Source organism: Tamandua tetradactyla, chromosome X, assembly GCF_023851605.1.
Source record: "Tamandua tetradactyla isolate mTamTet1 chromosome X, mTamTet1.pri, whole genome shotgun sequence".
In the NCBI taxonomy this organism is placed as follows: domain Eukaryota; kingdom Metazoa; phylum Chordata; class Mammalia; order Pilosa; family Myrmecophagidae; genus Tamandua; species Tamandua tetradactyla.
Genome location: NC_135353.1, coordinates 142,094,397 through 142,117,798, shown reverse-complemented (window position 1 = coordinate 142,117,798; position 23,402 = coordinate 142,094,397). Strand labels below are relative to the sequence as shown.

The 23,402-nt window shown below is 37.1% G+C and overlaps 1 protein-coding gene across 9 annotated transcripts in view; it reads right to left on the bottom strand.

Annotated features, from left to right (window-relative positions):
• Positions 1–23,402, bottom strand: part of DMD (dystrophin) — a 2,428,671-nt gene that overhangs the window by 568,781 nt on the left and 1,836,488 nt on the right. For all 9 annotated transcript variants that reach the window (XM_077145121.1, XM_077145123.1, XM_077145120.1 and 6 more), the window contains one exon: positions 23,249–23,366. In XM_077145121.1, the coding sequence (XP_077001236.1) occupies positions 23,249–23,366 (118 nt within the window). The remainder of the gene's footprint in view (positions 1–23,248; positions 23,367–23,402) is intronic.

The following is a 23,402-nucleotide window of genomic DNA, read 5'->3' as shown; positions in this document are numbered from 1 at the left end:
CCATTGTCCATTCATTCATTACAAACTTGTTCTTGATAACCTATGTGTCTGAGACTGAACTAGAATGGGTACAAAATCAAAGTTGCATAAACCATGAATCCTAATCTAAAAGATTAATAAATACTCTCGAAGTAAATGTGACTTCCATACTCACATTGCCTTTGGAAGCTATGCCTCTAAAATAGATTCCACACATTTGAATGCATCCTTAATTAGAAAGAAAAGTTAAAAGATGGTATTTCCATAGCTCGCAATGACTTTACGAGTCACGGTAAGGATTTTGGTCATCCTATGTGCAATGGGAATCCACTGCAGAATTTAAAGCAGAAAAATGATGACCATCAGATTTGGGTTTGAAAAGATTACTCATGCTGTGAAATACAGAAGAGATTGCGGAGTGGACAATAAAAGATTCAGAAAAACAGATTGTGGAGGACTGCATCATGCCCCCCACAAAGACATGCTTAAGTCTTAACTCTGGGTAATGTGAATATGAACTCATTTGTAAACAGACCCGCAGAGATCCTATTTGGATGAGGCCAAATAGAATCTGGGTGTGTCTTAATCCAATATGGTGGACATCCTTATAAGAAAAGGAAATTAGGAAGCAGTGAGCTAGGGGAAGCCAAAGAAACAGAGAGAGTCTGTCATCTGATGGAAGCAGAGATGCATCTATGCCAAGGAAGCCCAAGAACTGCTGTAAAGTAATCAAGACCCACCTGGAATGGGTGGAGTCACATCTCCCTCTATTCATAATACCCACAACTGGGGGAGTTACATCTCCATGGAGATACTCTAATCAAGTATCCAACCTATATTTCTGAATAGGGATTAGAAGAATCCGTTGCTCCCACAAGACTGACTAGGATTAAAACATGGCTTTTCTAGGGTACATAAATCCTTTCAAACCAGTACATTCCACCCTCTGGACCCTAAACAAGACACGTTTTTCCCATATACAAAATGCATTCATCCCATAATAATATCAGAAAGCCTTAAAGCATTTCAGGAACAATACAAATATAATACAAGGTTAAAACATGACTTTTCTAGGATACATAAATCCTTTCAAACCAGCACAACTGTCTAATATGTTAGCTGCAAATTCATTTACGGAATCTTTTAATATCAACATAGTTCAGATAACAGTTTTGCCCACAGGCTTTTTGGTATGCATGGATAAAATACGATACATTTTCTCAAGATAGACACTCCAAGAGCTTCAGAACAAAGGTAGAATAGTCAGTTTGGAAAGCAAAAGATACCTGATATGTACCTGCCATACTGCCAGTTCGAATGGTATTTCTGACCTTCTAATCTCATTACCTTATTTTTTCCCATCCTTTTATTACTATTTTTTTTCTATACTAAATCTCTGTCTCTTGCTGCTTAATAAGCTAGCTGTTATTTGGAATCTAATGAAAGGATTTCCCCCTGAGCCCAAACCTTCCTAAACAGCCTCTTTATTATTCTATTCACTTTGAACATTTTCTTAAAAACAAAGCTGAGATAGCTAATGTGAAAGGTTCAGGAAAATGTCCATTCAGGACACTGTCATCCTAATTGGTTTATAACCTGCTGGGTTGGATAGTTCTACCACTCATAGATGCTGTTGTTGTTTTTTAACCTTAATAAAAGAAAACTCATAAGTTGAAAACTAACCAACAATGAAAAAAGGATAAAAGATTTTTTTTTTTTAAATTAGCTTCAGCAGTGACTTTAGAATCCTCAGAGGACTTTGTCTATCTGACTAGAGAAAATTATCTATAAGGTACTGTGTGCTTGCAAAGTTTTAATTCACATCTTTCGTAACCACAATGGAACTATGAATTCAGGATGCTGAATCCATAATTCTATGTGAGAGAAGAACTAAAGAAATCAAGAATAATTAAAAGGAAAGACCTACAAAGAACTAGAAGGTATAAAAGGTAATAAGGTAAAGGTCAAGAAGAAAGATGAGCGAGAAGTCATATTTCACGAAAGCTGTTCTCAATTCTACTCATATGTATATAGTCCTGACAGTAGAAACAAAAAAGGTAAATCCTTAAAGACTTATAAATATGTAAAGATGTTCTATTGGGTATCTGAAAAAAATTGGAGTAGCATTAAGTAGGTGTGTTCACATGTTGCTTTTTAAACACTCCAGCTCTATTTTTTTTTTAATATACTTGATTTGTTTCTACCCCAAATTTACTGACTCAGAATATTGTTGCTCTTGACCTAGCATTTGCATTCTCAGCAGGGGTGATATCACCCCCTAGAAGGTGACAATTTGTTTTTGGGGGGTGGCAAAAAATTCTAGGTAATTTTTTTGGTTTTTTTTTTTTGCATGGGCAGCCTTTGGGAATTGAACCCAGGTCTCCAGCATGGCAGGCAAGAACTCTGCCACTGAGCCACTGTTGCACTGCCCCCCAAAAAATCTAGGTAATTTTAAGGGTCACAATACATAAACAGATATATAGTGTATCTGTGGTATTCGAATTTCATGGGGGATTGATTAGGGAAACATAATAACAAAAAGGGTGTAAAATACTTTAAAATATTTTCTGAATATAAAAGTAATATATTTTTAAATCTGTAATTGGGAAAACACAGAAAGGTACAAAAAAATAAATTTGCCTAATTTCACCAGTGATAACTGCTAAACATTTTAATGCATTTTCTTCCAGTTATAATTTGTCTTGCTGGCTCTCTCTTTTTTTAAAAAAAAAAAATCAGGATCATATGGCATAAATAGTTTCATATCCTGCCTTCTTTCACTGAGCATTAATGTTATAATCATTTCTTATGACATTAAGCATTATTTGAAAACACATCTAAAACTAAAATATTCCACTTTAAGTATAAACAAACCTTTAACAACCAACTTCACATTAATTGCTATGTCATTTTTCCTAATCAAAAAATTAAAACATCTTTATGGTATGAAAAAAAATAGACAAGCTAGATTATTATTTTCCCATGATAAATAACCAAATTACAAGCTTAAATAAAAGCTGTACACCAAAGTGTTTGGTGATCAAACTCATTATTCAGTTTCCATCTCTGCTGAAGCAATGACAATTGACTCTCTCCTGTCTCTGTCTCCTGTCTGTGTGTGTGTATGTGTGTGCATGTCTGTCTGTCTGTCTCTCTCTCTCGAAGTTGTTCAAATCAAACCTTGGGAATGTCTCTGGGTGTGTCGCGTTCCTACCTTTGCAGCTCTAAAGAGAGTCAAATCAAGGAATGAGGGTAGAGTACTCAGAGTTTGGGGGTAAGGCATGAGAACTGGGTCATACATGGAGGCCCCCCTTTTATTCTCACTTAATTCTCATCTGACTCTTTCCGCTGCATTGTTTATAGGGGAATGGTCCTTGTTCTTACACATGATTACCATTTGTAAATTAATTTAGAGAAAAGACTGAAAGAATGAGAAAGTATATCAATGCTTTCCTCATTTTCCTGGGTCAGGAATCTGTTACAACATTATATTGAATGCATAGAACTTTGTGTCTGTGTATGTGTGTCAGAGGAATATTTGCTTTCTGAGGTCTTATTTCATTCAAGGTTACTGAGCTAATTTAATTGATAATGAGTTCTTCACATTTTAAAACTATATTTTAAAGAGCATTTGCATCTCTTTATGGTTTTAAATGGCACATTTCCACAGATACACATTTTTCTTTTTAATGTTTATTTCTACATATATACCTATTTTTATGTCTACGTACATATCTACCTATAAATATCTTTCTATCTTTAGATATACATATATATATGTATGTATTGAAGTTTCCCTTTATATGCACAGGTTCCTGGAAGCTGTAAGAATCCCACAACCCCCAAATTTGGAAAAAGCCAGAAAAGAGTTTCTTCTGAAATTAAAATTAGGCAAAAAGGGGTGTTAGTGGTGGATAATATTAGCCATCTGTAAAAATAACCTGGCTGAGCCTCAAATAACCTGGTAAACTTCTTAAAAATACAGATTCTCTAGGCCTTCTTCTATCCCTATTAAGTCAGAATTTCTTGGGGCAGGGTGTTCCAGGAACTGGCCCTCACATTGCATATCTTTGTGGGAACAGTTATTTCATAGGGGTTTTGGTGATGAAGCACCAGGTTCTATCAAGGGAGCGCTGTGTAATTGATGTGACTAATGCAAAACTGGCATTCATTCACTTAAACTCACATAATATACCTGAGTCCTATATTATTTTGCAAAAGACAGTTAAGTGGAGAGGGAAGGTAAGTCTATCAGGGAGTGGAATGGGGGTAGGGAAAGGGGAGATCCACTGATTGGAGTCTAAAAGGAAAGCCAGGGCTCAAACATTTGCCATTATATCTTTGGTACCATCTAAACAGAATGATCTATTTCTCTCTTTCTATCATAGAAAGTCTCTAGATTAGTAAAGATGGGCCATTTATTTCGCTTCTCTCACTTTATGAGCCATCTCTTCATAAAACCTTACTCCCCTCTTCCAGTTCTATGGTCACCATCAAACTTTCTAATATATAATTTGGTTTTCCGTGTAATTCTCCCAGAGGTGGGTGCACTGAGCCAGTGACCATTATGGCTTTTCCTGGCAGCCACATGTTCAGTTGTGAAATAATACATCAAATTTAATCTCTCTTCTTTCAAACGTCTTATAATGCCACAATCACTTGTGAGTTTGTATAGTATCAATGAGTCCCCCAGAGCTTGATTACCTCTAGGCAAACTGCTAAAACCTAGTCTTTGGCTACAGAGAGCTAAGAACCAGACATTTGAGCTATGGTAACACTATCAATTATCTCCTTTGAGCTTCTTCCCGAAACAACTTCAATCATTAAAAGGAAGACACATCTTGGAATAACAGATAATGAAAAAGTAAACTATAAGCCTGAAGGAAGAATGTATTAAGACTAATTCAAAATCTGTGATACACATATCACTTTTCCTTTGATTACACAGATCTTCTAAACTTTCCATCTGAACTGGTACCAAGAACCAAGAAATCTTTTGACCAATGGTAACTCATACCTATGAGATTATGGACTGTCAATCAACTGAATATAAAATCCTGTGTGACTGGCTACAGACTAAGAAATGCTTTTTGAGAACAATGCCCTTTTTTATGTCTTCATAAGGTTCCTAGAATTTATTTCTGTTATTTGCAAAATGTTTCCTCAGGAGAATTTAGTAACATTCAGACCCACTTAAAACAATCACTAGTTAAGTACAAATTAGCTTCCCAAATCAATCTGAAAACATGCTGTAGGAATGTACATCTGCTGAAAGATGGTTTTCCTCTTTTATGTTCCCCCTCCCATCTAAAAGTTATTAAGGAAGAATTTGTTGCTATGGAAACACTCAATTTGGCACCATCTGTATTCAACATTCAATTGCTGCAAGCCTTCAGCCAATCTCCGGTTTTTAATTGGCACACCATCCCAGAATGCTTTACAATTCTTTTTTTAGGAAGCCATTCCATAAAGCAAACCTCAATGTTAGGCATCAAGAAGGTTCACAATGCAAGCTTCACTCCATTATTTTAAGATCATACTTATGAGGTCTCAAAGCATTAGGCCTTCCGATAATTACTTGGCATGGGGTTAATGCCTGAAATTTATTGCCAAGTTGTTTTTTTCTGCCTAATGGAGTTCTCATTGAAAGAAAAAAAAAGAACTATTTTACAAATAACTCAGATATTAGGAAGATTCTGAAAAGGACCCTCAGTGGGAAACTTATTATACTGCAATACTCAATTCCAAATAGAAAACAGATACAGGAATCAGACTTAAGAACACATATTTTGGAATCAGCCAGACCTGAGTTCAAACATTAATTAGGCCACTTGTTAGATACTTTATTTAGCCTTTCTGTGTCTCATTTTCCTCATCCATAAAAGATCTGCTATGAGGATTGTGAAGTATGCACTTTGGGGAAAACGTATACTTCACATGCTCTCCAATGGCATTTGAGAGTGTGGTGAGTCACATGGTCTTGAAGATTATTCCTCTGGAATGTCAAGTGTCTATGTATAAGTATTGTTAAAATTCATAGAAATGAAGGTTAAGAAAGACTGGAATTCTCTGCAAACTTCTTTTTAAATAAAGGGAAGACATGGCTGAATCTTGGAGAAGTGTAAAGATGCTCCAGGCAAAACCATTTGGAGTGTTGAGGCCGTTCATGACATTTTGGTGGGACAGAAAAGCAACCCTCCATAAGTGAGCACTGGTGTGCTCTCCTGGGAGGCCTCGTGTTATAATGATCTTATGTGAATCCTATGAGAATAGCACCTCCGTAAGTGGAATGTCACCCTTTAGAGCAGCAGACTTGCTCTACCACCACCGCTGACCTACACAACAGCCAGCTTTCCTCTTTAACAATCTTCAAGAGGCAACATTCCAGCTATACTACTTCCCACTCCTGGATCACCAAACACTGTCAAAAACCCATATCTTTGACTAATCATTTGTGTTGTTATGTCCATTTTTAATGTATGCAATTACATAATCCATTTCAGGGACAATGAACCATGTTTTTGTTCCAATAATAAATGGACTTTGTGACCTATAGGTATATTCTGATATGAATCCTTTTATATTGCTTTCTTTTCCTTTTGTAACTTGTATGCTGAATAATGAGGATTCATGGGGTGTAAGCATAGAGACAACTTCTTCCTTGCTTCCCTTTCTCCCTTAAAATCTGCTCACCGAATGGTTAGTTACTTCTTCCTCCACCACTGGCTGAAAACGTGGGCAGGTCCCATGTCTTCTGTGGTCTTCATAAGGTGACAGCAAAGTCCTGTTGTCCTTTTCAGGTACTGTAATTAGACTGTCCAGTCCGATCCAAGAATTAACACTTCAAACTGAATTTGCACGTACGACTCCATCCCCAACCAGGATAGGCTGCAACTAGAGACAGTCCCTTACCACCCGAAATAGTGAGTATGGTGGGCCTTCCTCTTCCTCTCTTAGTTGTCTTCCTCCCTATTCAGGGGATGCTATTTTTCACCTACCAGGGTTGGATAGGAGAGGAATGAGGAGGAAAGGGGAAGAGAAAGTTCTTCTTTGACTCAGTACTTCCACTGTGAGAATGTGTCTTTGTACTTTCCGTATCTGGCCGAGGTTAGATATCTCTTGGGGAGTTTCAAGGAGATTTTCAAGACTTCACAATCACTTATGCTCAGTCATTTATATGAATTCTTTTTTTTTTTTATTTTGACAGTGTCAATTACCACCATTTCAGCAACTCTGAATCCAGTGTTACACCTGGTGCCAGTTGGAATCTGTTGTGGACCCCAGAAAAGCCATGTCCTTTAATCCTTATTCAATATTGCTGGGGGGGGGGTGCTTTTTTATTATCCATGGAGAGGTGACTCACCTAATTGTGGGTGGTAACTTTTGATTAGATGGTTTCCATGGAGATATGTCTCCACCCAAGGTGGAGTTGCTGACTGGAGCCCTTTAAGAAGGAACCATTTTGGAAAAAGCTTCAGAGCCCACGTAGCCAGAGACCTTTGGAGATGAAAAAGGAAATGCCCCTGGGAGAGCTTCATGAAACAAGAAGCCTGGAGAGAAAGCTAGCAGACGTGAAAGAGAAACCCTGAACTTCATTGGCCTTCTTGAACCAAGATATCTTTCTCTACATGCCTTAACTTGGACATTTCCAGAGCCTTGGCTTAATTTGGACATTTTCACAGCCTCAGAACTTATTAAATTCCCCTTTTTAAAAGTCATTCCGTTTCTGGTATATCGCAATCTGGCAGCTTGTAAACTAAAACACACCTCCAGGTGTTCCTCCAGAAACTCATGTCTCTTAAAGTAAAACAGAAAGCACAACTCCTCCCCATGAGGAAGTGGGGAGAATGACAGGGAAGCACCCAAGAAGGGGTGCAATCACAGCACCATTTTCTCCAAGTAGCTCTAAAATATTCTCCAGGTCACTAGTTTCTGCATCTTTGTATATCCATTTCTTTTCAAAACGTGCACTACAGTAGCCTGCTGCATACCTTTTTACCTTGGTATCTGATATCTATGGGACCTTTATGCCTCCGTCAGCAATTCCAAACTGGCATCATGTTAGAAGTGAAACTGTGTTGAGACACCGTTGGATCAAAGTGCTCCATGGCTGAAATGAAGAAGTAGGAGACAAGACTAGGCTAGATTGTCACTAAGATTTATTCCAGCCTTGAAGGCCTTTTTATAATTACCATACTTTCGAAATTTCCTCTACCTGAAATGAAGTTCTCTCAGTTTTAAGGTCCAGCTTTGACGTCACTGCTTCCATGATACTTTTCATGATTACCTCAGTCGACAGTCAACACAAACTCATCTGAACCTACTTTGTGCCAAGCACTGGCCTAGGTTCTAGGAAATCTATGATGAAACTAAACAAACAGCAGTCTCTGCCCTCACATAGGGAAATCTCTTTCTCCTTTGTACTTTCATTTTCCTTTGCTTGTACCTCGTATTTATGTTTTGCATCAAACTTAATATCTGTATCTATCTGTCTCCCCATTACATTATCAATACCTTTACAGAAGAATTCATGTTTTATCCACTTGTACATATTCCCCTCCCCCAATGGTCAGCAAAAAATTATTATTAAATTAAGTAATGAATGTAAATAAATGGATGGGTGGATAAACTGAATGCATAACTGAAAAAAAACCATAAACCCCTATATTATCTATTAAAATGTTTTTATTTCTTCTACAGCATATATATTCCACCTATTATTATAATAATTTTACCTCTGCCTAATAATAAGCACCTTAATTAAGGAGCCTATTATATAATTCCTATCCTGAAATCTTGTACCATATAAGTACATAATAAACATCTGATGAATAAATGCATTAATGAAAATTCCAGTATTTTAAATTTGCATTTCCTCTTCACATAATTTAAATATTAATGCAAATTTCTAAATGTAAAGATTAGGTAAAGTTCAAAATATAATTCAGTCACAGCTTTGGGGAAACCGGTAAAGCAATCTTTTACTCCAGATTGATTTGTGTGAACTGGGTCCTTATTAAATATTTGCACTTACATATTTATAAAAGAAAGCTACCAATCTCATCAGCTATGTTTCTCTTAATTGAGGGTCAATCTATTTTTAGTTTGCTTCTACAAGTTTGAAGGTGAAAATGCATTTAGCGAGTACTTTAGTAAGACTGTTTTCTAGGTACTATTTTTGATGTAAGTATTTACGGGATGATGCCTATTGTCAAGCTGCTTACTACTTTTGTGGGAAATGTGGAATATTTACTATTGCACGTATTGAAGGACTTATTATATTTCTAATTAAATTACACTACATCATATGTGAACATGATTCAGTGTTGTTTTGTTGTTAGCACAGTGTGCTATGACACTGAACAATCTAATTTAAAAAAACAACTGGTCCAATTACACTCACATACTAAAATAGAATTAAAATTTTATTAAGTGTAGTTTCAAATTAGGATTATGAAGTTTTTGTTAGAGCTTCAGCTTTTGAATTTACAAAACCAACTTGGTATTCTATTCAACGATTTTTATCTGAACTAGACAGTTGCGTATGCCAGTTACATTAGAGGATGGAATTCTGAATTAGGAGTCTGGCTCCTATATTCATGATAACGACCCATAACATTATCTCTAGGTCAAAAATATATTTAAAGTTCATCTCTTTGGAACTGCCATGCAACTTGTTGGTGTATATATTTAGAATAAGGACACAAAAAACAATGAGATGACGCCTCAGTCAAAACATTAACGAAATACTATCAGTACTATTAAAATAAAGCAACCCCCATATGCCTATCCCAGATTTTGGTACTTCCTGGTATAAATGTCATGGTTAGTCTGGTTTGTTCTAAGTCTTAAAATATGTAAAACTCATTACATACCTAATGAAGTGTAAAGCCGGGGAATGTAATGTTTTTAATGGCCACAGCACAACTTACTGGCTGCCACACATTGATATTTATCCCACTTCCTCTAGGGACAACAGGCTACTTAGTCATACGCTGCTTTCTTTATATAATACAAATTCACATTCCTATGTTGTCTTCTGTTATAGCACTTTATTTTTTTTATCCAATGTGAGTTCTCTGAACTCTTTCAACAGACATTTTCAGGATAAGAGAAAAAAAAAATCATAAACAGATAAAGAGAATTCTAAATCCAAATGTCTACTCTCAAGACCAGGGGAAAATTTTGTGCTTTTCAAGATTAAGAGCTCTCTATCTACATTTCATTTCCGTGATGCTCAAATCAGCAGAGTCTCCAAAAGCAAAATGAACATTTCAAATGGCCTGGTATGTTTTCTGTGACGATGAGGTTATGTGGACTGGAATCAGACCAAAGTGCTTTTTACATCTTTCTATTTCTAAGAGACTGTACCAAAGAGACCCTCAACCCCTCAAGACTGAAACCTCACTTACCATTCCAAAGTCTATTTGCTTCGAGTTTTATTTGGTTTTGTTTTGTTTTTGGTGCATGATCTGGAATCGAACTCAGGTCTCCCACATGGAAGGCGAGCATTCCACCACTGACCCACCTGGGCAACCTTGCTTGCTTTTGACTGGGGCATGTTATTAATGTTTTTAGGCTAATTTCTCCTAGTGGTGGTTCATGGTGATGAAAGGGAGGATGGCAGCTTATAGCCCTATACTAGTCACTGGCTCCCCTGTGAGACAGTTCAAGGAAGTATTTATGGCACACCTGTTATCTTCAGAATGAAATGTTAGAATTATACAGACATAAATGAGCGACAGCTTGAAGCTTACAGTTCGGTCACGGAGATGAAATATATCCGATGTAGAGGGTGTTCTCAGAGAGACACAGTTGTTTGGAAGCCAACCTCTGGCATTTGGTAACTTAGGAACGTGGCAGCATGAGAAAGAGGTTCGTTTCCCCAACCCATCTCCATCTGAACATGCAGGGAATGAAATAGGGCCTCCTTCTGGAAGGTTTATTTAAAAAAAAAAAAACATTTTTTAAATATATGCTAGCTTCTCATCTTTCTAAGAAGGTTTAAATGTGATTTTGCTATAAATCCCTCTGAGAATCTTTAAGTCTCATGATTCAATGCCCACTATATTTATTTTAATTGAGATAAACTACAATAAGCTGATAGCAATTTATATACTATATATCAATAATATATAATATTTATATATAAATACACAATTTAAACTATATGCATACATTCCTGTGTAAGAAAACAAACATATATGAATGTATTTATATATTTCTAAAGTCTCAATAACTGACTCTCAAAATATAGTCTCCTTTCAGCATAAGTTTGGACAAAGAACACCCACCTAACACCCGTTTTTAGAATTGGGAGACGGGCTAAATCCTGGCTCTAGCAATTGGTGCCTGTGTGACCTTGAGCAAGGTATTAATATCTTTGATTCTTGGTTCCCTCATTTAACAAGGATAATATCTACCTTGGGAGCCATCATGGCAATCAAATAGACTGAAATATGTATAAGGGTTCTTTATCCAATGCATTTACAGCACAACACAAATTTGTAGTACTATTATTGTTATTTTATAAGAGATATTTTAGGATCTGAATATTTTATTTTTTCTGCCCCACAAGTAAGTGAAAATGTCAATAGCTACAAATTATATGAAATATTTAATATTCTGGGGTTCTCTGGGTGATGTTTTTAGTTATCTAATCTCCTAGCTGCTGAGGGGAAACCTAGATATTTTTGGTGCCCAGACAGATGCTACGAGGAAAAAAAAAAGATCCCATTTTATTTACTATGTTCTCCAAAGTATGTTTGGCTTGGTACCCAACACCGAGAGACACATAAGCTGCTGTCCTAAAACTCTGAGCAATTTGCAAGTTCCTGTAATAACTGAGAATTTCCCTTTTATAGTCCAACTGGGCCATGCTTTCCCCTTTTGATGGTTCCAACAATGGATAAGACTAAATCAAACTATTAACAAAGAGCAGGTAAAGCACCATTGTCTCAAAGGGCCAATAGGAGTCCACACAGCCCTATGTCATTCATATTCCCTTATCTTTCTGCACAATTACATTTGATGGTCACATTTTCAGGATGACTGGATTTCATCAAATCATCCCATGGTTTTCTGTTTAATTATAGAGAAAGGTGTTCTCCCCCTTATTCTTTTTGTTTGTTTCTTTTTTTTTTATTGGAGCAGCTGTAGGGTTCCAGAAAAACCATGCAGAAAACACAGTTACCATATACGCTCCCCCCTACTCCCTGCCATTATTGGCACCTTGCATTAGTGTGGTATGTCCGTTACAACTGATGAAATAATGTTATTATAATTATATTATGAACTATAATCCATGGTTTACATTTGGATTCACTGCATACGTTGTACAGTTCACTTAAAAATTTTTTTTTGTTCTAGTAACAGATATACAACCTAAAACTTCCCATTTTAGCCAGATTCAAATATATAATTCAGCGCTGTTAATTACTTCATTCTTATTCTGTGTATTTGCATTTGGAATTCAATTTGATCTTTTCAAACAGTCTGTTGTTTAGTGCATAGTTTTCTGATAACTAGTGAATCAGGCCTTTCCCTCCCTCTACCAGTTCTACGTATTTCTGAAAAGCAATAGTGGCCCAAAGCAACAGTTGCATGGTTCCTGAATGAAAGAGAAAAATCACACTCCACTGGTTAAGTTTGCTATTTCTATCGCTTTCCTACAGACTTTGTAGGGGGCTACCAATGACAGCTCTTGTGATGCAGGATTATACTTATGGATGGTAATAAACCAAACCACACAGTAGCTGGAAACCCTAAAAACAGAAGATTCTTTACCAATATTGTTTGCTTTATGTTAATATTAAAGAAAATTCCATAAAGCATTTCACTCATTCATTTAGAAAATCTTGATGGAGAACCCAATTTTTCCAAGGATGTAGACTGGAATTTAAGAGAACCAACACTGAGTGAAAACAAATCTCTTGGCCAAGTACACAAAATTCTGTGCATAAACAGAAGAGCAGTAGTCAAACTTCATGCAACTACTGTTTAAGTGTGAAAATCTCTTGCCCTATATAACGGGGCTCTAGCACTGTCAACACCTCAACAGCCTAAGTGGAATACACAATAATGGGGATAAGTGATATTTGTGTAGTGGTTTGTCAACTCGAAAGCAGCCTTCCATATGCCATTCCAGTTAATACTCCAAGTAATCTGGTATGGAAGAAGTCCAGTTTTATAGAGGAGAAATCAAGGGTCAGAGCGAATAAATCATTTGCCAATGGTCCCAGTGTCACTAAGGGACAGAGCCAACACTTAAACTGCCTGTCTCTTTCTGTTAGGCCTCCCAAACCCATATTCCTCTAGTGGAGCCAGGCTGTGTGTATCTGTGATAATTATTAACCTGTCCAACAAGTCTTGGTGGGTTCTTGCTCCCTTTAATGTGTATCTGCACATGCAGGGTAAAGGTCAAGCACTAATGGTCTGTCCCTTTCAGGTGGAGCGTATCAATGACATTTGCTGCTGTGCTAACGAACAAGGTCAAAGTAACACGAATCACGCTTCAAGAAACCTTCATTTGAAGGTTTCCTTGATAAATCCTGTGGTAGTCAGCTCCATAATGGTTCCAGTGATCCTCACCTTTGCTATGCATGCCCTCGTGTAGTCCTTCGCCCACTTCACCAAATCAGGACTGCCCTGTGTGACAACTAAATTGCTGCAGGGGTGACAGTGCATAAATTTTGAGGCTAGGTCATAAAAGGCATCACAGTTTCTTCTGTGGACTTGTGGACCAGTCATTCTGGGGGATGCGAACTAAGATACATGAGCTATTCCAGTAGCACCGTGGAGAAGCCCACACGGAGAGGAACCACGGAGAAGAACCAACTGGGCAACACTAAATCATCAACCATGTGAGTGTGCTACCTTGGGAGTTGATCCTCCAGTTCCATTCACCTTACAGATGACTGCAGCCACACTTAAAATCTGACTGCATGAGAGATCCAAAGACAGAACTATTCAACCAAGTCACTCATGAATTCCATGACCTGCAGAAACTGTGAGAGATAATAAACGATGATTGCTCTCTTAAGACACTAAATTTTGGGGTGATTCGTTTTGCAGCAATAGAGAACTATGAACAAATCTTTTCTTGACTAAAGTAGAATGAATCTAGCTTTTCCCTCTTGAGAGGAGAAAAGCCACAATCTATTACTTTTTCCTGTTTACTTTCCAAATGCTTTCTATAAAACAGGTCCTCCATAATGGCAAGCAATTTTTTATGATGCTTCATATCATGCATGAGGAAATTTTCATAGAGAGAGATGCTAGGTCCAAAATAATCATCCCCACCGCCTTTCCAATAGCTGAGGAGAGCTGGAAGTCTCTCACAGGAGCAGTCCCTGGGTCATATGTCACCCTTGGTTTAGCTTCAATCCAAACTGCATGGTGTTATTAGGGAGTAGAACCCCTATTTATGCTTACAGGTACCAAAATATAACAGGAATTTTGGTCTTTAATTGCAATGCCCCATCACGCCACAAGATAAAAATGCTAGCCTATGAAAATCTGGAATTTCCTTTATGGGCACATCTATTTGTGTTTTATATTTATCACCTCACTTTGAGTGTAGGATTCTCTATAATACATTTATTCATCACCATTTTTACTCCATCATAGAAAAAAAGAAACCTCATTTTCATTGATTGGTTTATTTATTTAATAGTATGTTCATTATGTTTAATTTCAAAGTAGATGAGTGGAACATCTGTTACCTGAAATCTTTCCCCTTAAAAAGAAGCATAATGAAAAAAATAAGCAGTTAGTAGAAAACATTATTTAAGTGCATAATTGTAATTATATCACTTCAAATAAAACATATTTATTTTTCCTATTACACATTCATTTGAAAGATTAATAATTGAATATAATCATGACAGCTAATTTGGATTTTAAATCCTGTTCAAATATATTTAGATATTACTTCAAAGACAAAAAAAAAAAAAGAGAGATGCATTAAATCAATTATTTCATGATAGATGTGTGTAGTACTACTTTAATACAACTTGCAGAAAACAAAAACATATACACAGGGGTGTGAGGGTAGTTCAGTGGTAGAATTTTGTCCTGCCATACAGGAGATTCGGTTTGATTTCCAGCACATGCACTTCCCAACAAAGAATCAAACAAACAAAAAATTCAACAAATGGTGCTGCAATAACGGGATACTCACATGGAGAAAGAATGAAATGTTACCCCCGCCACTGAGTAGAAAAAAACAAACAAGCATATGCACCCAGTTTTTAAAGGTAAAGCTTTCTATATGCAAGTTATATTTACTCTAATGCAGGTCTGAAGCTCATTAAGGTATTAAAGATCATTTCCATTGCTTAATGTGTATTTCCAGGTAACCTATGAAATGAGCGCTGAGAGAGGACTCTTGGTTGACTAATGAAAATGAAGAGTTATGAAATTTATATGTAAAGAAACACATGGCATTATGAATTTCATGATGCCTAGCAACTAATACCAAAAAAATGCTACAATAACAATAGTATACGAGTAATGAAATCTTCGCTTTGTAGTAGTTTTGAGCAAGTGATGTTTTTTTTTTAACCCTTGCTACACATCAGGGTCCACAGAACCAAAATATTAGCTTTGAGTTACTTCTTTCAGAGGTTGTAGCTATTTGGAAAAATTGATATTTTGTGATGTTTATTCTTTCCTAGAAGTCTACCAAAGAGGAGAGGGAGATTTTATTTTTTAAATAGAAGGAAATTCATTTTATTTTTCAATGACCACATGGGTCTACTGAATCATTTTATAAGCCTAAGATATATTGTGGGCTCTTAAGAGAGGTTATTTTTCCTATCTTGTCATTTCCTCATTATTCATCAATTATCCGAAAGTATGCTACAATATTAAAATTATAAGAAATCTGAAGAATGATAGAATCACTTGGAAGGACAATGCAATAGTAAACTAAATTTTCATCCTTCAGTTTTATTATTATATTGCCCCAAATACTGCATCTTCTTTCAAGAAGGTATGAAAAAAACTGGAGGCGCCATCTTTGGGGTCTGCTTTTAGCTTTCATTGAACACAGTTGGAAATTTAGAATTTTCATTTTCCTCCCATAATGGCAAAGATGAAAAAATTTCTAGAGAGAGAGGTTTCTAAATTATTTGACACATCAGAAAATGAATGCAAAGATACAGAAAGCAGCATTCTAGACTAATGATGGTGAAATTGATCACATAAACGAAATCTTTGAATTTTCTCAAACTCAAGGGAATGGTGAGTGAACGATATATTTTTAATATATATGTTATTGAAATCCAGTTAGTCATTCTACAGGAATGACTTCATCATGCACTATTTTGCTACAAGAATTTGAACGCCAGACATCGGATACTATTCTTATTTCTGTCTGTGCATCAAAACTGATTTGCTAGAAAGACATTTGTCTAAAGTCTTATTAAAATTTCCATTACAATTGTTTTTTAATGATCGCTTTATTCTTACTTTCGTAAAATATTTGTAGAATAACTTAAAAATATAAAATAAATAAATAAACAAAAAGGGTCCATGAGATTTAGATGGCAAATGATAGTGGCTATTTTTCCTGGAATACTGAGGATTAAGTCAGAAACCTGATCTACATAAATACATCAATCCCTAACACTCCCGCCTAAGAATTTCTAGACTTTCTTATTTTATTAAAGTGCCACTAAGAACCAGGACGAAACAATATCATGAGACTAGTTGCATAGAATAAGGAGCAGAAACCAAAACACAGTTAATCATCTATGAATTCATTCTTGAATGTGTGTGTTTAAATCCACCCCTATTGCAAGCTGGCACTAGGGGAGGATGCAAACTCTTCTTACATTCTTTATATGCAGACCATATTTAAGGTTGTCCCCTAGGTCACACGCTCTCTGTGCAAGCTCATCCACTCCAAGGAACTCCAAAATCTGTGTCCAGAAATAACTTTGCTCCTGAATCTCTTCTTGTGCTCTCACCCATTTCTTTAACATCTCATTTGGGTCATCTGATTGCTTCTTAGGCACATTATTATAACTCCCATAGTCAATTCCTGGTCTTGAATTTGTCTCTGGTTATGACATTACCATCTTCCAAAGTACTTACTCTCGAAATCTTAGAAGTAGGCCCACCTTTATATTTTTAATTCCACATATACGATCAGTGACCAAATCTTGTTCATCCCAGCTCCATTTTTCTGACTCAATTTCAGTTCTCTTTTCTCACCACACTTGCGCTGTTCTAGCTTGGGCTTCCTTGCCTCCTAAATGGGCCTCCTGACTCCATGTCCTCCCTTATCTTTCACAACACATACACACACCTTCTCTGTCCTACAAATTTGCCTGCCAAACCACTGCAGAGAGAAGTCTAATTACGCAATCTCCTCTCATCTTTGCCTGAAACAGCCTTACCTCTCCAGGTTCCTTTTACTTTTCAAAGTCCTATTCCTGATCAGATCAAATTTAACCTCCTCTGGAAGCCTGAATGAGGACCCCCTGACTCAGAGCCCACCTCCACGTCTCTTGCTCTCTCTCAACATTTTCTAATAGTGTTCTATGGAATGAATTATTACCCAAATATACTTGTCCAGAGACTCCAATTTGATTGCGAGCTCTTTTTAAGACAAAGGCTGGATGTTATTCAGAGGTGATAGAGGGGATACAGGGAGGAATCCTGTATTCCCTCTATCACCTCTGATATTAACTAGCACAGAGGAGGCATTCAAATGGTTGTTCAACTGAACTCTTGGGTTGCCAGAGGCAGCCTTGCAGATGTAAATTTTGAACGTTGCTTGTAGCTGTAACAGGTCGACAGCAGGCGCTAGATGTCAAAGGAAGGAAATTTATATGGTTGGCTCCACTTCTTCTAAAATAAGCAACTCTCTAATAGACAATACCTGGGAGGAAGATAGTGGCTGGCATTTCATTAGCAATAGAGATTTTATAAAAATGTAGAGAACAACAGTACCTTTTTATTTCACCATAAAAGATTTCATGCATTTGGTTGCAGCACTGGATGATGGGTTGGCAAAGCTGCTATAAAACTGTCAGTTAATTCAAAAAATCCTGTGAGAGTATTTTTATTCTCATACAGCAGAACATTCTCCTTGCCACGGTCCTGTATACGGGCTCTTTAAGCAATACAATGTGAATTCGTTTTCTTTTTTGTTGAGTTAGCAGACATGGACTTTATTATAATTATAAATTTTTAAAGCATAAAAAATATGGAAAAGGAGATGAAAAGATGGAAGTTATAAACAAAGAATTGGAATTTAAAAAATAAACAAATGGACATTCTAGAACTAAACGTTGCGCTATCTTAAATTAAGGACTCATTGAATTGAATTCGTTTTCTTAAGACTTATAGAATGTCACCAAATTTCTCAAAGAACTCTGGATTGGATGAAAAAGTGTCAGCTGAAAAAGTAATTCCAAAAGAAACTACTCTCGCTCTGGACTTGGTGTTCTGTTTCCAAAGTCCCTGCCCTGGTTTGGCTGATAAAAGGCCATATATCACACCCTTCGTATTCTCCCATATCTAGTTACTGTGTACCAAACTGATCTTACCACAACAATATCTACCATTTAAATGAGCATCTAGCATGTGCCAGGTGTTTACTTTAGAAACAACATAGAATTTGACTTTCGCTATAACCTGGTCAGCTTACGTATTATTAGCAGCCGATGAGATAGATGAGGGGACTGTGTTTAGAGAACCAAATCTGCTTGACCAAGGTGACATGGCTAGTGGATCATTGGGGTTCTCTAACCTGTAAAACTCCAACACACCTAAGAGGCAGCCCTCTGTTTAGGCACTCAAATGCACAGAAGACAAAAATATGTATAAGAGCAGCAAAAATTACCTCCAAGTTATAATCACCTAAGGTAGTGTTAATATTTTAAATTCTTAAATAAATAGTCCATTCTTATTTTTAACCAATCAGCCTTCTCTGTTTGATGTGCCTCATGACTGAGATCTGATGATAATTGGTTTGAATCCCAGTCCGTTACTTGCCATCTTACTAAGACCCTTGGCAAGTTCCTTAAGCTTTCCAAGACTCAGTTTTCTTTTTCTAGAATAGAAAAAGTAACAACTACCTCCTAAAGTCATGGCGAATATTAAAAATGAAATCACTTATATGAATTGTCTTTCTAGCAGGATCTCCCACATACGTTAATTATTTAATTCTATTTATATATTTTTATTATAGCTTTCACAAAGGAACCTTCTCCCCCTGGCCTTTTGAATCCCTCTTGATTTGGGTACAATAACAGGATGGCACCCAAAAGCTCATGAAACACTTTCCCACCAAGTATTCAAGCTACCCCAGTGGATTATAATAACAATTACAAGAGCTAACATTCACTGAGTTCTTACCATGTGTCAAGTACTGATCTAAGTTTCCCATGTGTATTGCCTCACCTAATTCTCCCAAATCAAGAGGTAGGGCTAATAAATCATAGTTTACAGAGGAGGAAACTGTGATTAGATGGTTTAAGTCATTTGTTCAAGGTCACAAAGGTAATCAGTAGCCAGCCCAGGCAGCCTGCCCTCAAAATCTATACTCTTCACCACTCTAAGTGGTATTACTATTGATCCTTGAAACGGAAGGGGTAGCAGTTAGGAAGGGAACAGCTTCAGAGGCAAGGCTCTCAAATACAAATGTCACAGAGCCATGTCTGCCCTTGATATTTGTGAAATAAAGAAAGCTATAGAAGAGAGCAGCTCTTTTCATATCCTCCCCATGGCTGTACAAGGTATTATGACATTATGCTTGACTAATATTAATGGATATGAGCAAGAATTTTGCAGAACTGAGAAATCTCCAAGAAGGTGATGTTAGAGCCCTCTTATCTCATCTGCTTTTGGACCCCAGACAGCGTCTTGTGGGAAAAAAAATGACCAAGAATGGCTGACACTTCCAACCACCAAAGAGTTGAAAGAAAATGCGCATTTTGAACATCAGAAAACACAAAGAGAATCTCTCATTTGAACTCACTTAGAATGAAATTTGTTCTCTTACTTAGATGATTGCAATCTGATTTCAATCAATCCAATTACCTGACAACAACAGTCACCATGGAAATAATTTTATACAGTGAAAACGTTGACATTGCGCAAACTCAATTACTTGAGGTTTTAAGCATGGATACTTCTAGTAGAGAGGTATGGTTTTCTACTGGACTTTTCTCTTGATAGCATGTAATAACTGCACAGATTTCCCCAACTGTTCAAAGTTATGAACAGAGATTCACCAAGATAGGAAAATGTTTCAATATGGTTTTATATACATATTAAATATTTTTTCCTTATTTAGTTGATTCCTTTAAAAGTATTTCTAGGAGTTTCAAGGCAATAAAAAAGGAAGACTGAAATCTTCAAATGAGAAGATACAATTTTATGAGCAAGTATTTTATTTCTGCCCTTTCCCTGAAAGCCAAATCTATACTAAGAAAACTTCTATCTTGAACACGATTGAAACTTTATGAGTATTGAATTTCCATCCCAATTTATAGATTCTGAATGGAGAGAGAAACTGAAGCATAGCAGAGCTGCAAATGACACTGCTTAGATAAACATATCCTGCCAGAATTATCCCAGTTCCAACATCAGAGGCTACAGGTACTTTCAGAACTAGGATTCTGGCTTAGGTCCTTAATAAGCAACATGACATGTCTCAACAGACACTTGTTTTTAAGAAAATGCTCTTTTAAAGACTATTCGGATGAAAATCTTGCTATTATGCCACAAATATTCATGAAGGTATTCATTCCTAAAAGACAAAAGCTTAGAAAAGCAGAAAAATTCAAATCAGTTCATATTAGCAGTGAGATACAAACCTGCCCTCTGGTCACTCACTTTTAATCTACATCATGACAAAAGTCAATGCAATATCAGAAAAGATCGCAAGGGATAATGGAAAATGTTTAGACAATGTTGAAAGGAGACTGTAAAATAAATTAGTGTTATTTTCCTCTTAGGGGGAAAAACAGAAGTTATTTTTCATTAGTAAAATAACAAATGCCTTTCTATATGGTATTTACAGATTTGCAAAAATATCTTTGCCAAGTTTACACATTGCTTAGGCATGAAACAGATCATGTGCTTGTAATGGAAATTTGGTTTTCTACTGCGGAAACCACGCTTTTGGACCACTGTGCTGCAACTTAATGGGGAACCTTTGTAGTCTCCAGTTTGAGGGATGAACACTCTGCTGTATCAGTGGAACAGCAATTTATGTTGGTTATTACAAAGCAATGTTGCTCTTGCCTTACTGGTATAGAAATGACTTCCTATAACTTACACAGAATCAGAGAACTTAAATGCATTCTTCCTTGTTCAGGTTAGCTGCAGCAGTTAGGTAAGTTCCAGCCAACAGACAATGAAAAGAATTAACATGCACCACTTCCAGTCCTGCCTCAGAGCAAATTCCAATTATCTATGCTCTTTCCTCATCTGGCGATTACATGCACAGACTCTGATGCTCTGGACAGAGAAGATGGAAGGAGCTTGGGGTCCGGAATGACTCCACAGAGGGTTGCATATTTGGGGCTCTACCAGAGTAAAAAGCAAACTTCTACCGCGGTAAGTCACGAGATTTGGGAGCCTACCTGTGGTAGTTTGAGATACCCAACTGATACCTTAGCACGTATCCGAATTTACTGTTTGAACAACAATAAAGAGTTACATGTCAAAATTGAGAAAGGACGATTTTAATTAACAATCATTACAGCGGAAAGAGGAAAATGTCTTTAGGAAGTGAATCAAAACATGAACAATTGCGGACTGAAATCTTATTTCCTGCTAGGGATTCAGGTCATTAACAAAAGCAACAAAACAACATGGGAGGTGATAAAGACAGTGGAAGAAGCACAGACATTCAAGCCAGAAAGAGATATCTGCAAATTCCAAGCTCTGTTCTTTGCCTGTTTCATAAGCTTGAGCAATTTGATTAACCTTTCTTGGAACTTATTTCTTCAATTATAAAATGTTGATAATGAAATTTAGCTCACAGGATTTTGTAAAAAAATTATATAGAGACCAAAATGTACACAGACACACACACACACACACACACACACACACACACACACACAGCCTGATATTTGGATCCCCAATAAAATAGCAACTACTATCACTAAGCATTTAGCTACCATGTACAAGTATGACTGATAATATTTTCTAAGTATTAACGTTTTATTCTGGTTGCCCTCTCCCTTCCCCATAACTCTGGCAGCCAGGCATTCTTCCTCTATAATCTCATGCAGGGGATGACACAGAAGAATGTAGATAATAGACATAAATTCTTGGTTTTCAAATTTCAACAGTCTAAGCCTGGCATAAGACAAAGTATTTGGAAGAAAAAAGATGGCTAAAGGAAGGTGTCCCCATTCCCACACTAAGAAAGAATTTTCTGGTTGTGGGAAGCAAGAGGAGAGAGCATGTGCACGGGAAGCAAGAGATTTCAATACTGACTTGGGAAACTGTGGAAGAGCCCTGTACCAGGCTCCTCTCAAACCATATCCTGGAGGATGTGGGGTGGGGGAGGAGGGAAGGGAAGAAACCCAGGGAACTCTGAGGAAATCGGATAGCAGAGGTGATCTGGGGCTCCTTTCTGAGGCAAACCTCTTGGCGGGGGGGAAAGGATGGAGAGTCATTTCCCCGACTCCTCTCTCTATTCCACCCCTCAATCCCACACAAAAATGTACGTATGCCTCACACATGAGTCACTCTGAGTAACGAAGAAAATTTTAAGTATGTGGAATGTCTAGGTAGATAGGCCCATACAGCCCCCGAAAGTTTCCACCCACCCCAGTATGGCTTAAGGAACAGCACAATGGTTTCTGAGATTTCAAAATGGGGCATCGAAGTAGCAGAGCCAACGTCCAGATCTGAAGGTGTCACTGCACACAGGAATGAAAGATGATCTGGGAAACAGCCACCTGCTTGTACCAATAGCCAAGGACAAAAGGGAGTTACTGGCATCTCCAGGGGTGTCTGTTCTAGTAGATGCCACCTGAGGAGTGAGCATTCTTCCCACACTATGCCCAGCAAAGCCTGAGCTAACATCAATTATATTTCCTCCATTCAGCAGAGTTCAGTTCAGTTGTGGAAAGATAACGTTATGGATGAAAATTCTTAGTACAACAGTTATAATTTAAAACTATTTCATGCAATTTCAATAAATGTGATGAAGGCATATGTACTTAATGTTATTATTGAAACTTCTCACGCATCTTTCTTGAGTTGCGCGAATGCCTATGAAGAGACTTACTTCGATCGGTAATGATTGTTCTAGCCTCTTGATTGCTGGTCTTGTTTTTCAAATTCTGGGCAGCAGTAATGAGTTCTTCCAGTTGGGGGCGCCTCTGTTCCAAATCCTGCAGCGCTGTCTGAAATAACAAATGAAACTCAATACTGGGGTTCTC